This window comes from Pteropus vampyrus, unplaced genomic scaffold (genome assembly GCF_000151845.1).
Source record: "Pteropus vampyrus isolate Shadow unplaced genomic scaffold, Pvam_2.0 Scaffold112, whole genome shotgun sequence".
In the NCBI taxonomy this organism is placed as follows: domain Eukaryota; kingdom Metazoa; phylum Chordata; class Mammalia; order Chiroptera; family Pteropodidae; genus Pteropus; species Pteropus vampyrus.
This window is the reverse complement of record NW_011888893.1, coordinates 3,310,460-3,323,799: the sequence shown is the minus strand read 5'-3', so window position 1 is coordinate 3,323,799 and position 13,340 is coordinate 3,310,460. Positions and strand designations below refer to the sequence as shown.

The window sequence follows — 13,340 nt, the reverse complement described above, 5'->3', positions numbered from 1 at the left end:
ATTCTGGCTTCGGAGTTAATGAAATTCTCATGCTTGCTGCACTTACTTCAAGTGCACTTGCTGATATGACCATAGCTGGAAAACCTGATTAATTAGAACTGTGGTCTTGTATCTGTAGTTTGGCCAAAAAAAAAAAAAATCACCTGGACCTTCATATACTCAGGTTCTTTGTTCTGGGAAGAGAAGTTTGCTTCTAAGCAAGAGCATGTCCTCAAAAATTGACTGCCCTGGAGCACAGAGGGAACCATAAAATGAGATATTCCTGAAATGCAAAATATGGGATGTGTGTAAAGGAGCCTTGCACGGTGCAAAGGCCTGGAAAGGCTGCAGAGGCTGGAGATGCTGAGGGATAGTGGGTCAGGTCTCAGTGCAGAGTAAGCAGAGGGGCCGATGTTGGGGTTCTCTGTGCCCAGGCTGGAGTTGTGCAGAGCAGCACAGGGCTATCTCTGGGTAGGGGGTGGGGGGCTCCTGCAGGGGCATTTAGACTTTTAAATTCTAGACCTGTGGTTTTCAGACATCTTTTAATCATGATCTCCCTTTTAAATGAAATCTTAAGTGGCCGCCCAATATGCAGACTTAAAGCAGAGTTTCTGGGGTGGGAAGGCCTGATGTCACCACTCCTTCTGGTGGTGGCCCCCAGGGACTACTCAGGACTTGACACGTTTTGAGGGTTTGGGGTTCTAAGCAAATTTTTAAGGAGGAGAGTCAGCAGTTTCCTAACCAGTCTGGGTATTTTCCGGTCAGATTCTAATAAAGAAGATGCCATTGAAGAGGAAGACGAGGAAGAAGACGAGGAGGACGACTTGGAGGTTAAGGAGGAAAATGGTGTCTTAGTCCTAAGTGATGCAAACTTTGATAACTTTGTGGCTGACAAGGACACAGTGCTGCTGGAGTTTTATGCTCCATGGTAAGGACCCACGTTCTAGTTCTGCCAGAACGGACAAGTGGTTCCTCTGTGCTTGCACACTTGACCCCTCACAAAGCCATCCAGACCCTGCAGAGTGGGAGTGTCTGGGTGCAAGAACTCAGCCCCTGGGTTCAGGGTCACCAGGAGCTCAGCCAATTTGCATTGAGCCCCCACTGAGCCGGCCTCACAGAACACAGTCCCCAGTGGTTTAAACTATGAAATGTCCTCGGATAGTTACAGCTGGGGAGGGGTGTCATTAAACAAGCTGTGATGTTATGGAAACTTGCATTGGTGACACACGCTTGACCCGTCTCAAGACCACCCCCCTGAGTGTAGTCAGGCTTGCACACAGCCCCTGGGGAACGCAGAGCCAGGCGCCACACTTCCTGTCTCTCACCCTCAGGCTGCAGTATGGCGCAGGTCCTGTGTTCCTCCCCAGCAACCCCACCTCTCTTCTTTTTTTTTCTCACTCTTTTCATCTTTCTCCTGCCTTCTTTGATTCACTTCGAAGGCAGAATAGTGAAGATATACTTATGTGTCCAGTGCCTGATGTTCAAGCATAGTACGAGGTGTTTTATATATATAAAGTGTTTACATAGTCCTTTGAACAGGTCTGTGAGGTTCTATTTTATAGATCAACAGTTCTCAAACTTTTTAGTCTTAGGACCCCTTAACACTTAAAATTTGAGGACCCCAAGTAGCTTTTATGTAGGTCATGTTTATCATTGTTTACCATATTAGAAATTAAAACTGAGAAATTTAAAAATATTCATTTTTAAATAATAACCCATTACGTGTTAACATGGGAACACTGACGTCATTGTCATTGTAGCCTCTGGAAAACTCTGCTTCTGGGAGAGTGAATGAAAAAGATAAGAAATGTAAAGTATTTCACCTCACAGACCCCTTGAAAGGGGTCCTTGGACCAAACTTTGAGAAACTTATAGATGAAAATATGGAGTTCAGAGATGTCGAAAGTGTGTGCCCAAGACCGAGCTGGAATTCAAACTTGGATTTGTGTATTTCTTCTTAACTCCAGTCCCACTGCCCATTTTTGTGTTCATTGCTAGATTTAAGCCTCCACTGGTACAGTTAACCTAGTCCTCCCCTAAATCTTAATTCGTAGGTGTGGACATTGTAAGCAGTTTGCTCCAGAATATGAAAAAATAGCCAGTACCTTGAAGGAGAACGACCCTCCCATTCCTGTCGCTAAAATAGACGCCACCTCGGAGTCGGCGCTGGCCAGCAGGTTTGATGTGAGCGGCTATCCCACCATCAAGATCCTTAAGAAGGGGCAGGCTGTCGACTACGAGGGCTCCAGGACCCAGGAAGGTGAGCGGGACCTGAGCTATGAAGGAAGCTGGTGCCAGGACTCTCTCTCCTGGGAAGGAGAAATTTGGATCATAGAAAAGACAGGTTGAGGACTGGGAGTGACCCCCGGGAGCACCAGCTTCTGGGAGTGCTGTTTGCTGGAATGTTCGAGGTAACTGAGATCAAAATAAATTTGTCTGGGTGGGAGGAGTATCTTCCCATTTCATACCATGAAACAAGGTCTGGAGCAGACAGGTTAAGAAATGACACGAGAGGCTGAGGTTCTTGGTGGTGGTCTAGAGCAGGGGCTCTTAACTTTCAGCTTGCACCAGAACCATCCCCAAGCGGTGGGGGAGGGGCTCGGGCTCAGGCTCCGTGGGACAGACCGCAGAGCCCTGTCCCCAGAGCTCTCATTCAGGGAGTTTCAGGTCAGACTATTAATTTGTGTTTCTTACAAGCGCCCAGAGTGTGCCAGGGCTGTGGACCCAGAGCTCCACACTGAGAACCTGGTGTGGGAAGCCAGGTGGTTCTCCTACACCAGGCCTGTGGATCCCTGCCTGCACATTAGGCACTAAAAAAATTTTATCACACAAATGAACAGATAAGCTTTTATTCTTTAGGAAGAGCATATCTCTTAGTCAGTTCTAAAACATAGATTATGCTCCATTTTCCATTTCTGGTGTGGCATAGCGGACAGGGCATTAAATGGGGTTTGGGTCTTTATAGCCATGTCATAGCCTTGTGTCCTGTACGGCTGCCTTCCCCTTGCTGGGCCTGGATTCCCCATTGAGGACATGAGGTCTTGATCTCAGTTCCCTTTGAGTGGTGCGAGTCTGTCCCATGATACTCCAAGCATGAAACCCATTGTGGGGTGCCAAAGGGAATGTGATCATGTCTGTTAATACTTACGTTCACATTGCATTTGTCTGTCTGTTGACTGGTAACATGTTTTCGTGGTTCAGAATTCAGATAGTCTTTCCGCCCTGACCCTGGTTTTCCAGCTCTCCTGCTTGTCCTTTGTACATGTCAAAGCAAATGTGTCTGTGTGTGTGCTTTTTGCACAGTTGTTAGCATATCTTAAACACCATCTGTACCTTTGTGTTTTTATGTCTTAGCCATATCAGTGAGTAAGGACCTTAATCTAAAAACAGGCCGACAGTAGGACACTTTACTGTTGAAAAATAAGTAGGTTTGCACGTTTGGAGGCCTGTGCTCGGTACTTGACCGCTCGGGATGTGGCCCAGCTTGGAACCTTGAGAGCCGTGTTTGCCAAGTGGACTCCTTGGGCCGCCGGCCCTGTGCGTGCATTTTAGTAAATGGGCCTCCTCCATGTCAACCCACTTCGGGCGTGGACGGGTCAGGCAGTCCGCGCTGTGGGCGCAGTGCGGAGGTGCAGCTCATGCATGTTTTAGCTCGTGCTGTGCAGGAGTGGCACTTAGACCTGCCTCCTTGGTGGCTTCCACAGCCAAACGGAAAAGAAATTGTTAAAAGTTTGCCACCACTGCTCCTAAGATCATTTGGAAATGCTTTGTGAGAATATATTCTGTGTCCCACTCCCGTCATTGGATCCATCTCTGGGGACCGAGGCCACAAATGGCCTTTTTATAACACATGATGCCGGAGCAGCCTGAGCAGCGTGGGAGCTGCTGTTCCTCTCTTCATTTTTTTGGTTTTTGCATATGTTCTTCGATGCCGTAATACGCCAGTGCTAGAGGTGCATGACTAAGTACATACACGTTTTTACATGTTAAGGAGATGATGAGCGTATGCAGTCAAAGCATTGGGAGAGGACCTCTCAGGGTTCGCTTGCTGTTAGTACCGTCGTCTGGTAAGAACGAGCTCTCATTGGTCAGGATGGTCTTGGGCTGTTCGAGAAGTCCACGGGTGGTGTGCAAGGCAGTGGACCTTCAGACACTTAACTGTGGCTTCAGAATTGCAGAGCGACACTGGCTAGAGGTGTGATTGGATTTCAGGAAATTAGGTGTTTCCTTTCTCCTGTGGCCCCTACTGCTTCCTCTGTTCTCCCCTCCCCACCTGCCTCTGGAACAAGGTAAAGCGCCTGCCACACAGTCTGCTTGTGCTCAGTCTTGTTTGGTTTCTTTCAGAAATTATTGCCAAGGTCAAAGAGATCTCCCAGCCCAACTGGACGCCTCCACCAGAAGTCACACTTGTGCTGACCAAAGATAACTTCGATGAAGTTGTAAATGATGCAGACATCATTCTGGTGGAGTTTTATGCCCCATGGTAAGATGGTCTTGATCTCATATTCAAATATTGATTAGGCCCATCCTGTATTCAGTACCCTGCTGGCTCTGGGCAGGGATGACAGAGACAGACCCCTGAGCGTGAGGCAGAGATAACCAAAGAGCAAGGTGGATGCAAAGTCCCCACCTTGCATAAAGGGCAAAATGGAGCTGCTGAGTGTTCTGGAGAGGGATGGATTTTAGTCTTTTCCTAGGGGATAGGATGCGGCTAAACATAGGCCTGGGCATGGAGGAGAGGAAGCCCACATGGCTCACATAGAGAGCTGCCGAGTGACCCGGGCCCCTCAAGGCTGGAGGACAGGGCTGAGCATCCGGCCTGTGCCTGTCGAGTCCCAAGTTTGTCACCGCATACTTGCCCTGTCTGCTTCAGGGACAAGGGAGTGTCCCTAGGAAAGCGTGTATGGATGGAAGCACTTTGACCGTCGCTCTCTAGGTAGTGCGAGGGGACATCTTCTACCTCCTGTGGGAGGCAGGGAAGTGCTGTTTGTGGAAGTTTCCCCAGCTGGTGAGGGACCCCAGTGAGGAGAGCAGAACTGCCCCAAAAGTAGGTGAAGGAGTGGCAGCCGGTGGCCTATCCCAGATTGTCTTGCCAGCCTTGCTGTCTCCCGCCTGAGCTGTTCGAGCCATGCTTTTATCTGTCATCATCTGTGCTCTGGCTCTTTGTTCCGCAGTGAATCTTGGAAGATGATCCTCAGCCTTACTTCACACTCATGCCAGAGCCTTGGGGTTCCCACAGCTTTCTTGCTTTGTGTCTCCTCCCCTCACCCCACTTCTCACAGGCTCCTGTCCATTTCCTACCTGTCCCTCGAGTTGTACCTCATCTGTCATGTTCTGTATGAAGCCATCCCTGACTTGGGTCCCTTCGTGACACAACTCTCTAACCAAGGAAATCTACCTAGGATGTCGTCTGTCTTGGCCTTCCCCACATCTTACTCCTGTCACAGTTTCACTCCTGTCTGTGCCTGTGTGTGTGTGCGTGTGTACATCCTTGTATCCCTGGTGTGCGAATGCCAAGGGAGGAAGTGATGTCATGCTGGCCTGTCCTGGGGGGCCTGGCTCAGCGCCCTCACCCAGGAGACGATCGGAATTTGGCTGGATCTGAGCTGCCTGGGAACACAGATTGGGTTTCTGTACCTCACTTAGCTGGGAGGCCATGTCCACGCTAGAACAGGCCCCTGAGAACTGGCTTCCTCTGACAGGTGTGGACACTGCAAGAAACTGGCCCCCGAGTACGAGAAGGCCGCTAAGGAGTTGAGCAAGCGCTCACCCCCAATCCCCCTGGCGAAGGTCGACGCCACTGCGGAAACAGAGCTGGCCAAGAGGTTCGATGTCTCTGGCTACCCCACCCTGAAGATCTTCCGCAAGGGAAAGCCTTTTGATTACAATGGCCCGAGAGAGAAATATGGTATGGCTGCTTCCCGCTCCTACCTCGCAGGGCGGGGAAGGTCCCTAGTGGGTGTGGGTGGCAGGCAGCACTCCCTGGAGCCCTGGCCCCTCCTCAGGCCCGTGCTCTGCTCCCAGGGATTGTGGACTACATGATTGAGCAGTCCGGGCCGCCCTCCAAGGAGATTCTGGCCCTGAAGCAGGTCCAGGAGTTCCTGAAGGATGGAGACGATGTCATCGTTATTGGGGTCTTCAAGGCAGAGAGCGACCCAGCCTATCAGCTGTACCAGGATGCTGGTGAGTAGTGGCCCTCCAGGTTGGACAGAATGCCCTCCTGGGGAGTCTGCTGCTTTTGTATAAAACTCCTGGGCATCGTTTTTAGGGGATGGCTTGATTACCATAGCGTCTGTGAGAATAAGCTTTCCTTTCTGGGGACAGGGTTGGAGGTTAGTTCCCTGTTGCCTTAATTACACGTGGAGAGTTGGGAAGTAGCACAGTCAGGTTCATCCAAGATCATTGTCTCTCTCACCTTTCTGGAGCCCCGTCCCTGAGCCAGACCTTCTGCAAGTGGAAGGGCCTTCACCAGAAAGCAAGACTTTCTGAATCAGAGCTCTGCCAGTTATCAATGCTGTGACCACAGGCAGCGATTGATCAGCTGGTGTTCTCACATCCAACATGGTGATCTTTTCCACTTCAAAGATTGCATTAATCGAGATAATGTAGGCAAAGCGCCTAGCAAAGTGCCTGGTAATACTGAGCACTTGTGAGTTCTAGTCTTGCTAATCTGAGAAGTGAAATGATCACGACTTCCGTGTGGCTCGGCTGGGTTAGGCTGCAGGCACGAGAATCACTGGGCCTGTGCGGAAGGACCCAGCGACGGCCCAGGCATGCAGGGCAGTCTGCAGAGAGGCTGACTGGGGAGAGAGAGGGGTGGGTCTATGGGCATGCAGGGTGGATACCAAAGTCTTTGAGGCATTTCTGTTTGTCCACCCAGAGCCAACTGATAAACTGGCTCTGGAGGACTGTTTGAGGATCAGGTGGGGCAGATCACCTGGGGCACCTGGAGGCCTAGGACAGGGTGGGAGGGGCACCTCTGAGAGCTGCCTGTTGGGTTGCCTCTCATAATTCTCACCACCATCTATGAGGTGGGTGGTCCTCTTTCCACAGAGGAGGGACTGAGTCTTAGGGAGGTGAATAGCAGGCCTAAAGCCCCACAATCATCAGGTCACAAAATTACGATTTAACTCTAAGTCTCTCTGATTCCAAAAGTCATACTCCTCCAGGAGTGGGTGACACCACTGAGGCCTCACCTAGATTTGAATCACAGACTCAGCTCAGGATGGGCCCGGGTGCCTCAGTAAGGACAGTAGAAGGACTGAGGTGCGTTCACTCCAGAATTGAGGACAGGAAAAACTGACCCACAGGCCCAATCCAGCCTCTTCTGGTTTTGTACATTTTGTTGGAATGGCCACACAGTCGTTTACACATTGTTTTGCTATTTTTGTACTTAGAGAGTTGAGTGGTTATGACAGTGTAGCCTACAAAGCCAAAGGTATTTATACTGTCTTATCCATTCTGGAAGAGTTCACTAGCCCTGTTCTTGAATATCCTCAGACAGTGGGGTTTTATCTTGGGAGTCTCCCAAAATTTAAATTATTTGTAGCAAAAGAATAGAATTTAGGGCTCCAGCCCACAAACAGGCCACCCACCAACTCGAGGAGAAGTTAAACCCCTCCGGGAAGGGTGCTGGTTGTGAAAACTCACCATGTGCGTACAGGAGTGTGCAGTGCTCACTCTCACCTCATGATACACTGTCTCTCTGGAACTGATGTCCTTCTCAGCATCAGAGACAGCAGCTGACCACAGGCAGATTAGCTCTAAGTTTTTCTGTGAACATTCAGTTTGGTAAATTTATTTTATAAATACCAAGATACAGATTTTAAGATATATATACTGTTTTAGAATTCAAATTCCCTTCCAGGGTTTAAGCTTGAGATGTTGTTCACATAGAACTCATGTTGGTTATTATGTTATTTTCCATGCATTTGCTTTGGCAGATGTGGACAATGTATTAAATCTAGATCATTTAAGCAATTTAATACGTTGTATATTTATTCTGTTAACTTTTCAGCTAACAACCTGAGAGAAGATTATAAATTTCACCACACTTTCAGCACTGAAATAGCAAAGTTCTTGAAAGTCTCCCCAGGGAAGTTGGTCGTAATGCAGCCAGAGAAATTCCAGTCCAAACACGAGCCCAGTAGCAACATGATGGACATCCAGGTGGGTGGGGGCGCTCAGGGCCTTGGTGGCCTCTCCAAAGTGCCAGCCCTGGGCGTCCGGTTGGCATGAGGATCCTGCTGCACGGGGACTCAGGCTCTGGGGAAAGCTCTTCGACCTTGAGCAAGCAGCTTAACCTCAGTGTGCCTCAGTGTCATCATCTGTGAAGTGAGATGGCAGTGCCTGCCCTCAGGGTGGTCATGAGGCTGGTGTCTGGAGGGCCTGGCTGAAGTCCTTAACTTAGGGTGAGCCTTAGGGAGCCCCTATGTCCAGGGCACTCTGCACATCCCTCAGGGCAGTTAACCCACCCTCTCTGACAGCCTGAGCTCAGTGTCCCCAAGCGACTGTTGCTGTGCCCAGCCAGTCACAGGTGCTGTGCAAATATCAGAGCTGCGTTCCCCTCCCACGGCTCCATCTTGGGGGGCGGTCTCTGGAGGGGCTGCTTCTTGCTGGCTCCGCGCCCTTGCCCCATACCTCACTGTGCTCGGTGTCGCTGGTAATCACAGGTGTGCTTTGTCCAGAATGCAAAGCCCAAGGCTGTGTGCACTTGGGCCTGCCTGTCGTCCGTGCTGTTCCTGTCGTCTGTGAAATGTCCTGAGAGGACTGTTTGAGGATCAGGTGGGGCAGATAGATGGATCCCTTCGCCCAGTTCAGCCTGTGTTAACAGCCGCCTCTGGCAGCCAGGCCTTCCTCCCGCAGTTCCTAATTGAGATCATAGTGATCCCAGGCCATAGGAAAGGGCCCAGGGTGCCGGCGGTGGCCTGCAAAGCTCACTTAAAGTTCACTGGAAGAAAGGGGACCCCAGAGACAACAGAGATTACTAGGATGTGCTTGAATGGACGTGAGCCCAGAGTATCTCACCTTTACACGACTCCTCCCCCCATGCCAAGTCCCATCATTACTCATTAGCAGTGACAGTGAAAGGTGGGTGTGTTAGATAAGCCCCGTTTTGTCAGGCCACTCCTCACCTGTTCCCACTGTTCGCAGAGCTCCACAGAGGGCTCAGCCATCAAGGACTACGTGCTGAAGCACACCTTGCCCCTGGTGGGTCACCGCAAGCCCTCCAATGACGCCAAGCGGTACACGCGACGCCCTCTGGTGGTCGTCTACTATAGCGTGGACTTCAGCTTTGACTACAGAGCCGGTGAGGGACCCCAGCATCACTGCGGTGGGACTGGGACCACGGCCCCAGGCCTTTGTGGGTTGGTGGCCGGGTGCATGTTTTATTTATGGCTTCAAGGTCATTTTTCTTCTGTGTTGTATAACAACTCTTTCTTTCCATTTTTGGCGGGAGGGAGCTTAGAACGGGGTCATTGCCTGTTAGAGATGAGGCCACAGGGCCAGGTCTAGACCAGCAGGCCTCATAATGCTGGCATAGATCTGTCAGGCTCATGGAACTTGTGACCAGGGTCCCCTGCCCACAGAAGTGGCTTTTTCAGAAATACTCTCCTTTCCGATTGAAGCCTGAGCCTTGTCAGAGAATCTCAGTGACATCCTTGCTCTGTGAGGCTCAGCTCACAGCCCTTTGTCTCATTTCAGCCACTCAGTTTTGGCGGAGCAAAGTGCTGGAGGTGGCCAAGGAATTTCCTGAGTACACCTTTGCCGTGGCTGACGAGGACGACTTTGCCACGGAGGTGAAGGACCTGGGGCTCAGCGAGAGCGGGGAGGATGTCAACGCTGCCATCCTGGACGAGGGTGGGCGGAAGTTTGCCATGGAGCCCGAGGAGTTTGACTCCGATACCCTCCGCGAGTTCGTCACAGCTTTCAAAAAAGGTATGTGCGAGTGGCCAGGCCACCCCTTACTCCTCGTGCTGCTTCCTCTGCATGAGCCTGGTGAGCTGTGGGGGCACCTGGAGCCTCAGCCATGTCACTCATCATTCTTGTTTGTTCCAAACCTGATCCTGGGTTTTCTCTCGGGGACCTCGGAGGATACAGATGGAAAGTCCCCCATTTTTTGCTTTCTTTCTCTTTTTGTAACAAAAGGCAGCTATGTCTTGAAAATTCCAAAAAACTATTTTAACGATACTTAAAACAGGCTTTTGGGTTTAGAAGTGAGTGGTGTGCATGTGGAAAACTCACTTTGAGGCATTACATGCCACGTTTTTATTGATCTGGTTGAGTGTGGGTGGGTCTGCCGGTCCCCTTGGCGCCGCTCCCCATGTGGCTTCCCAGGCCCGGGTACCGGCTCTCCCTGGAACCCCTCTGTACCGGGCAGCATTAGTCTTGTGACAGCCTCACTGAACAGGACAGCGGCCCAAAAGGCCTGGGCTGGACCAGCTGCACCCTGTCCGGCCTTTGCAGGGACTGGGAACATAGAAGATTTGAGGAAACCAGGGAACTAAGGGGTGGGCTGGCCCCCCAGCGTGTGACGCACCCCACTCTCCCACACATGAGGCAGAGCCACCAGGGTCCGGGGCCTTTTCATCACTCACGTCCCTCCCCTGCTCGCTTTCCTCGGCAGGAAAACTGAAGCCAGTCATCAAATCCCAGCCGGTGCCCAAGAACAACAAGGGGCCAGTCAAAGTCGTCGTGGGGAAGACCTTCGACTCTATTGTGATGGACCCCAAGAAGGACGTCCTCATTGAGTTCTACGCACCTTGGTGCGGGCACTGCAAGCAGCTGGAGCCGGTGTACACTGCCCTGGGCAAGAAGTACAAGAGCCGCAAGGATTTGGTCATTGCCAAGATGGATGCCACCGCCAACGATGTCACCAGTGACCGCTACAAAGTTGAGGGGTTCCCCACCATCTACTTTGCCCCCAGTGGGGACAAAAAGAACCCAATTAAATTTGAGGATGGAAACAGAGATCTGGAGCATTTGAGCAAGTTTATAGAAGAACATGCCACAAAACCAAGCAGGACCAGGGAGGAACTTTGAAGCTCTGAGGTCTGCAGAGGGCTGTAGGGACCAGACGCACGAGTTCCCAGCATCCAGAGCCCGAGGGAGCCACCGGCCCATGGGTCAACTCGAGGGCAGTGTCTCAAGTTTTTGTTTGTTTTTTAATTTTTTATACTCTGGTGTTTCACCTCATGCTCTGAATACTGAATAGATATGAATGACTCAATAGGTTAGTACAGATTTTTACAGAGGATACATCTATTTTTATCATTATTTGGGGTTTGATTTTTTTTAACTTTCCACTTTAATATATTTCTTCAAAGCAGATAAGTTGGATCTGTTCTATGTGAATGTTTTTTTCTTTTTTTAATTCAAAATTTCAAAAAATCTTTGCCAAATCAAGTTGAATTTTGCCCTTTATTTTGTTGTTGTCTGAGAGATTATTAGTGAAGAAGATTTGACTGTTGGTGTGCTTTAGTTTTTATTTGTTTCCATCATGACATGAAGTGAGAACCATCGCCAAGCACCCTGCCAAGGATGACATTTCAGCTGACCTGAGCTGCCGCCCAGTCCGGGGAGAAGCAGCATCTCTGTAGGACTGGGCATCGCCGTGCCTTCTCCTTTCAAACCAAGCACTGTGGGGTGAGGATTCTTTCCCAGAGCCCAGGCCTCGAGCCAGGTTCTGCAGTCTGGCCTCAGAGAGAGAGGCCGCCCAGCTGTGGTCCCAGCAGCCCCGCCTCTTCAGCAGCAACGCAGCTGGAGGAATGACCTAGGGCACAGGTGGATGTTTTGGGGAGATAGAAAAGGTAGGATACGCTGTCACAACGGAATAAAAGAAACATTGAAAATTAATCTCCATAGCTGTGATAGAGAACATCCGGGAGCCGTGGCTGAGTTGAAGATGAACCTGGGCGGGGTGGGGAGGGCTCTCCTTCCTGCACAATGTGAGTGGCCTTGCTGGAACATCCGGGGAGTGGGGGTCATTACAGCTCAGGCGAGGGGCTTCCGGGTGTCAGTTAGGTCGTGTGGAAGTGAGCAGTGGCACATTCTGTCAGGATGGGGCTGGGATAGAGGCTCCCGCCCTGAGCACTGGTGGTCAGAGAGGACAGATAGGTCAGGGTGGGAAGCTGACCTACCTCTTCCTCAGAGGTTCCAGAGGTTTGTGTGTGACCAAGCTCCATTCCTGGGGTTCGTTCACCAAAATGTGACATCTCCTCCCCTGTCACCTGCTCCTAATTTTGACTGAAATAAAAGAGGTCAGGTGGAAATTCCTTGAGCTGGTGGCGGCTTTCAGCAGTGACTAGTATGTCTGTTCCAAGGGTCGAGTAGGGGCAGTGAGCAGGCCGGAAAGAGCGGCCTTGGTGGGCCTTGCCGAATGGTCTGCTTTAAGGTTGAGTCTGGCTGAGGGCTGGGAATTGTGAGTGGGTGGCGGTGTCTGGTAAGTGTTCAGAGTCTCCGGTGTGACTGGACATCATCTGCACCCTCCTTGACATCCTCTTCCATCAGAAGAATGCCCCCCACCCAAGGACTTTATGCCAGAAGCTCATAGTAGCAAATGTGGGTGGGGGGCCTGAAGGCTTTTTCTTCTACCGAGAAGCACATTCATCCAGCACCACCAGGAGAACAAAGTGCTCCTGTTCTCCCGGGGCATCCCGTCTGGCTGGGGAGATGTCACACACAGCGTACATGAGGCCATGCGAAAGAGATGGGCTCTAGGAGGGAATAGCAGCGTTGGCCTCACTAAATTGGGTTCGATAAGCCCTTCTGTCTAAGGTGATGTCTGAGCTCGGACCCACGGATAAGTGGGTGTGAGCCTGGCAAAGGATAGGGAGGCTTGCTTCTCAGAGTGGGCTGGGGCCTGCAGCATCGGCGCTCCCTGTCAGAAATGCAGAATTGCAGGCTGGGCCCCAGGCCTCTGAATTTGAACCTGCATCTTTAGGAAGAACCCAGGAGATTCTGGGGCACGTGTTGAGAAACACCAGGCAAAGGCCCTGAGGCAGATGTCAAACTATATTCTCTTCTGAAACACGATCTGGGAACCAGGTTGACGGGGAGAATACCTTAACTGAGTAAGCAACCTGTGTATTGACTGCAGAAAGTAGGCCCCGTGAACGAATCCACCGCAGACCAGTTAGGGAGCTTATGGCCTGATAAAGGAGACAGCCAGTAAATCGATTACAGTCCAGTGTGCTCAGAGCTGTGGAGAAGATATGTACAGGGCCCAGGGCCCAGAGAGGACTATCCCAGCCTTGGAGCCCAGAGTGGCCCTTCAGGGATGCTGACTCAGGAGGTGGAGGACAGGAACTCTCCAAGTGGAGGCATCAAACTGCAAGGTAAATGGAAAACCACAAATAGGG

General features: G+C 50.9%; 1 protein-coding gene across 1 annotated transcript in view; it reads left to right on the top strand.

Annotated features, from left to right (window-relative positions):
• Positions 1 to 12,254, top strand: part of PDIA4 (protein disulfide isomerase family A member 4) — an 18,160-nt gene extending 5,906 nt beyond the window's left edge. The window contains exons 2-10 of the mRNA XM_011365502.2: positions 745 to 907; positions 2,034 to 2,239; positions 4,324 to 4,462; positions 5,682 to 5,887; positions 6,004 to 6,162; positions 7,997 to 8,148; positions 9,133 to 9,289; positions 9,685 to 9,918; positions 10,607 to 12,254. Of these exons, the coding sequence (XP_011363804.1) occupies positions 745 to 907; positions 2,034 to 2,239; positions 4,324 to 4,462; positions 5,682 to 5,887; positions 6,004 to 6,162; positions 7,997 to 8,148; positions 9,133 to 9,289; positions 9,685 to 9,918; positions 10,607 to 11,022 (1,832 nt within the window). The 3' untranslated portion in view covers positions 11,023 to 12,254. The remainder of the gene's footprint in view (positions 1 to 744; positions 908 to 2,033; positions 2,240 to 4,323; positions 4,463 to 5,681; positions 5,888 to 6,003; positions 6,163 to 7,996; positions 8,149 to 9,132; positions 9,290 to 9,684; positions 9,919 to 10,606) is intronic.
• The last annotated feature ends 1,086 nt before the right edge of the window (positions 12,255 to 13,340 follow it).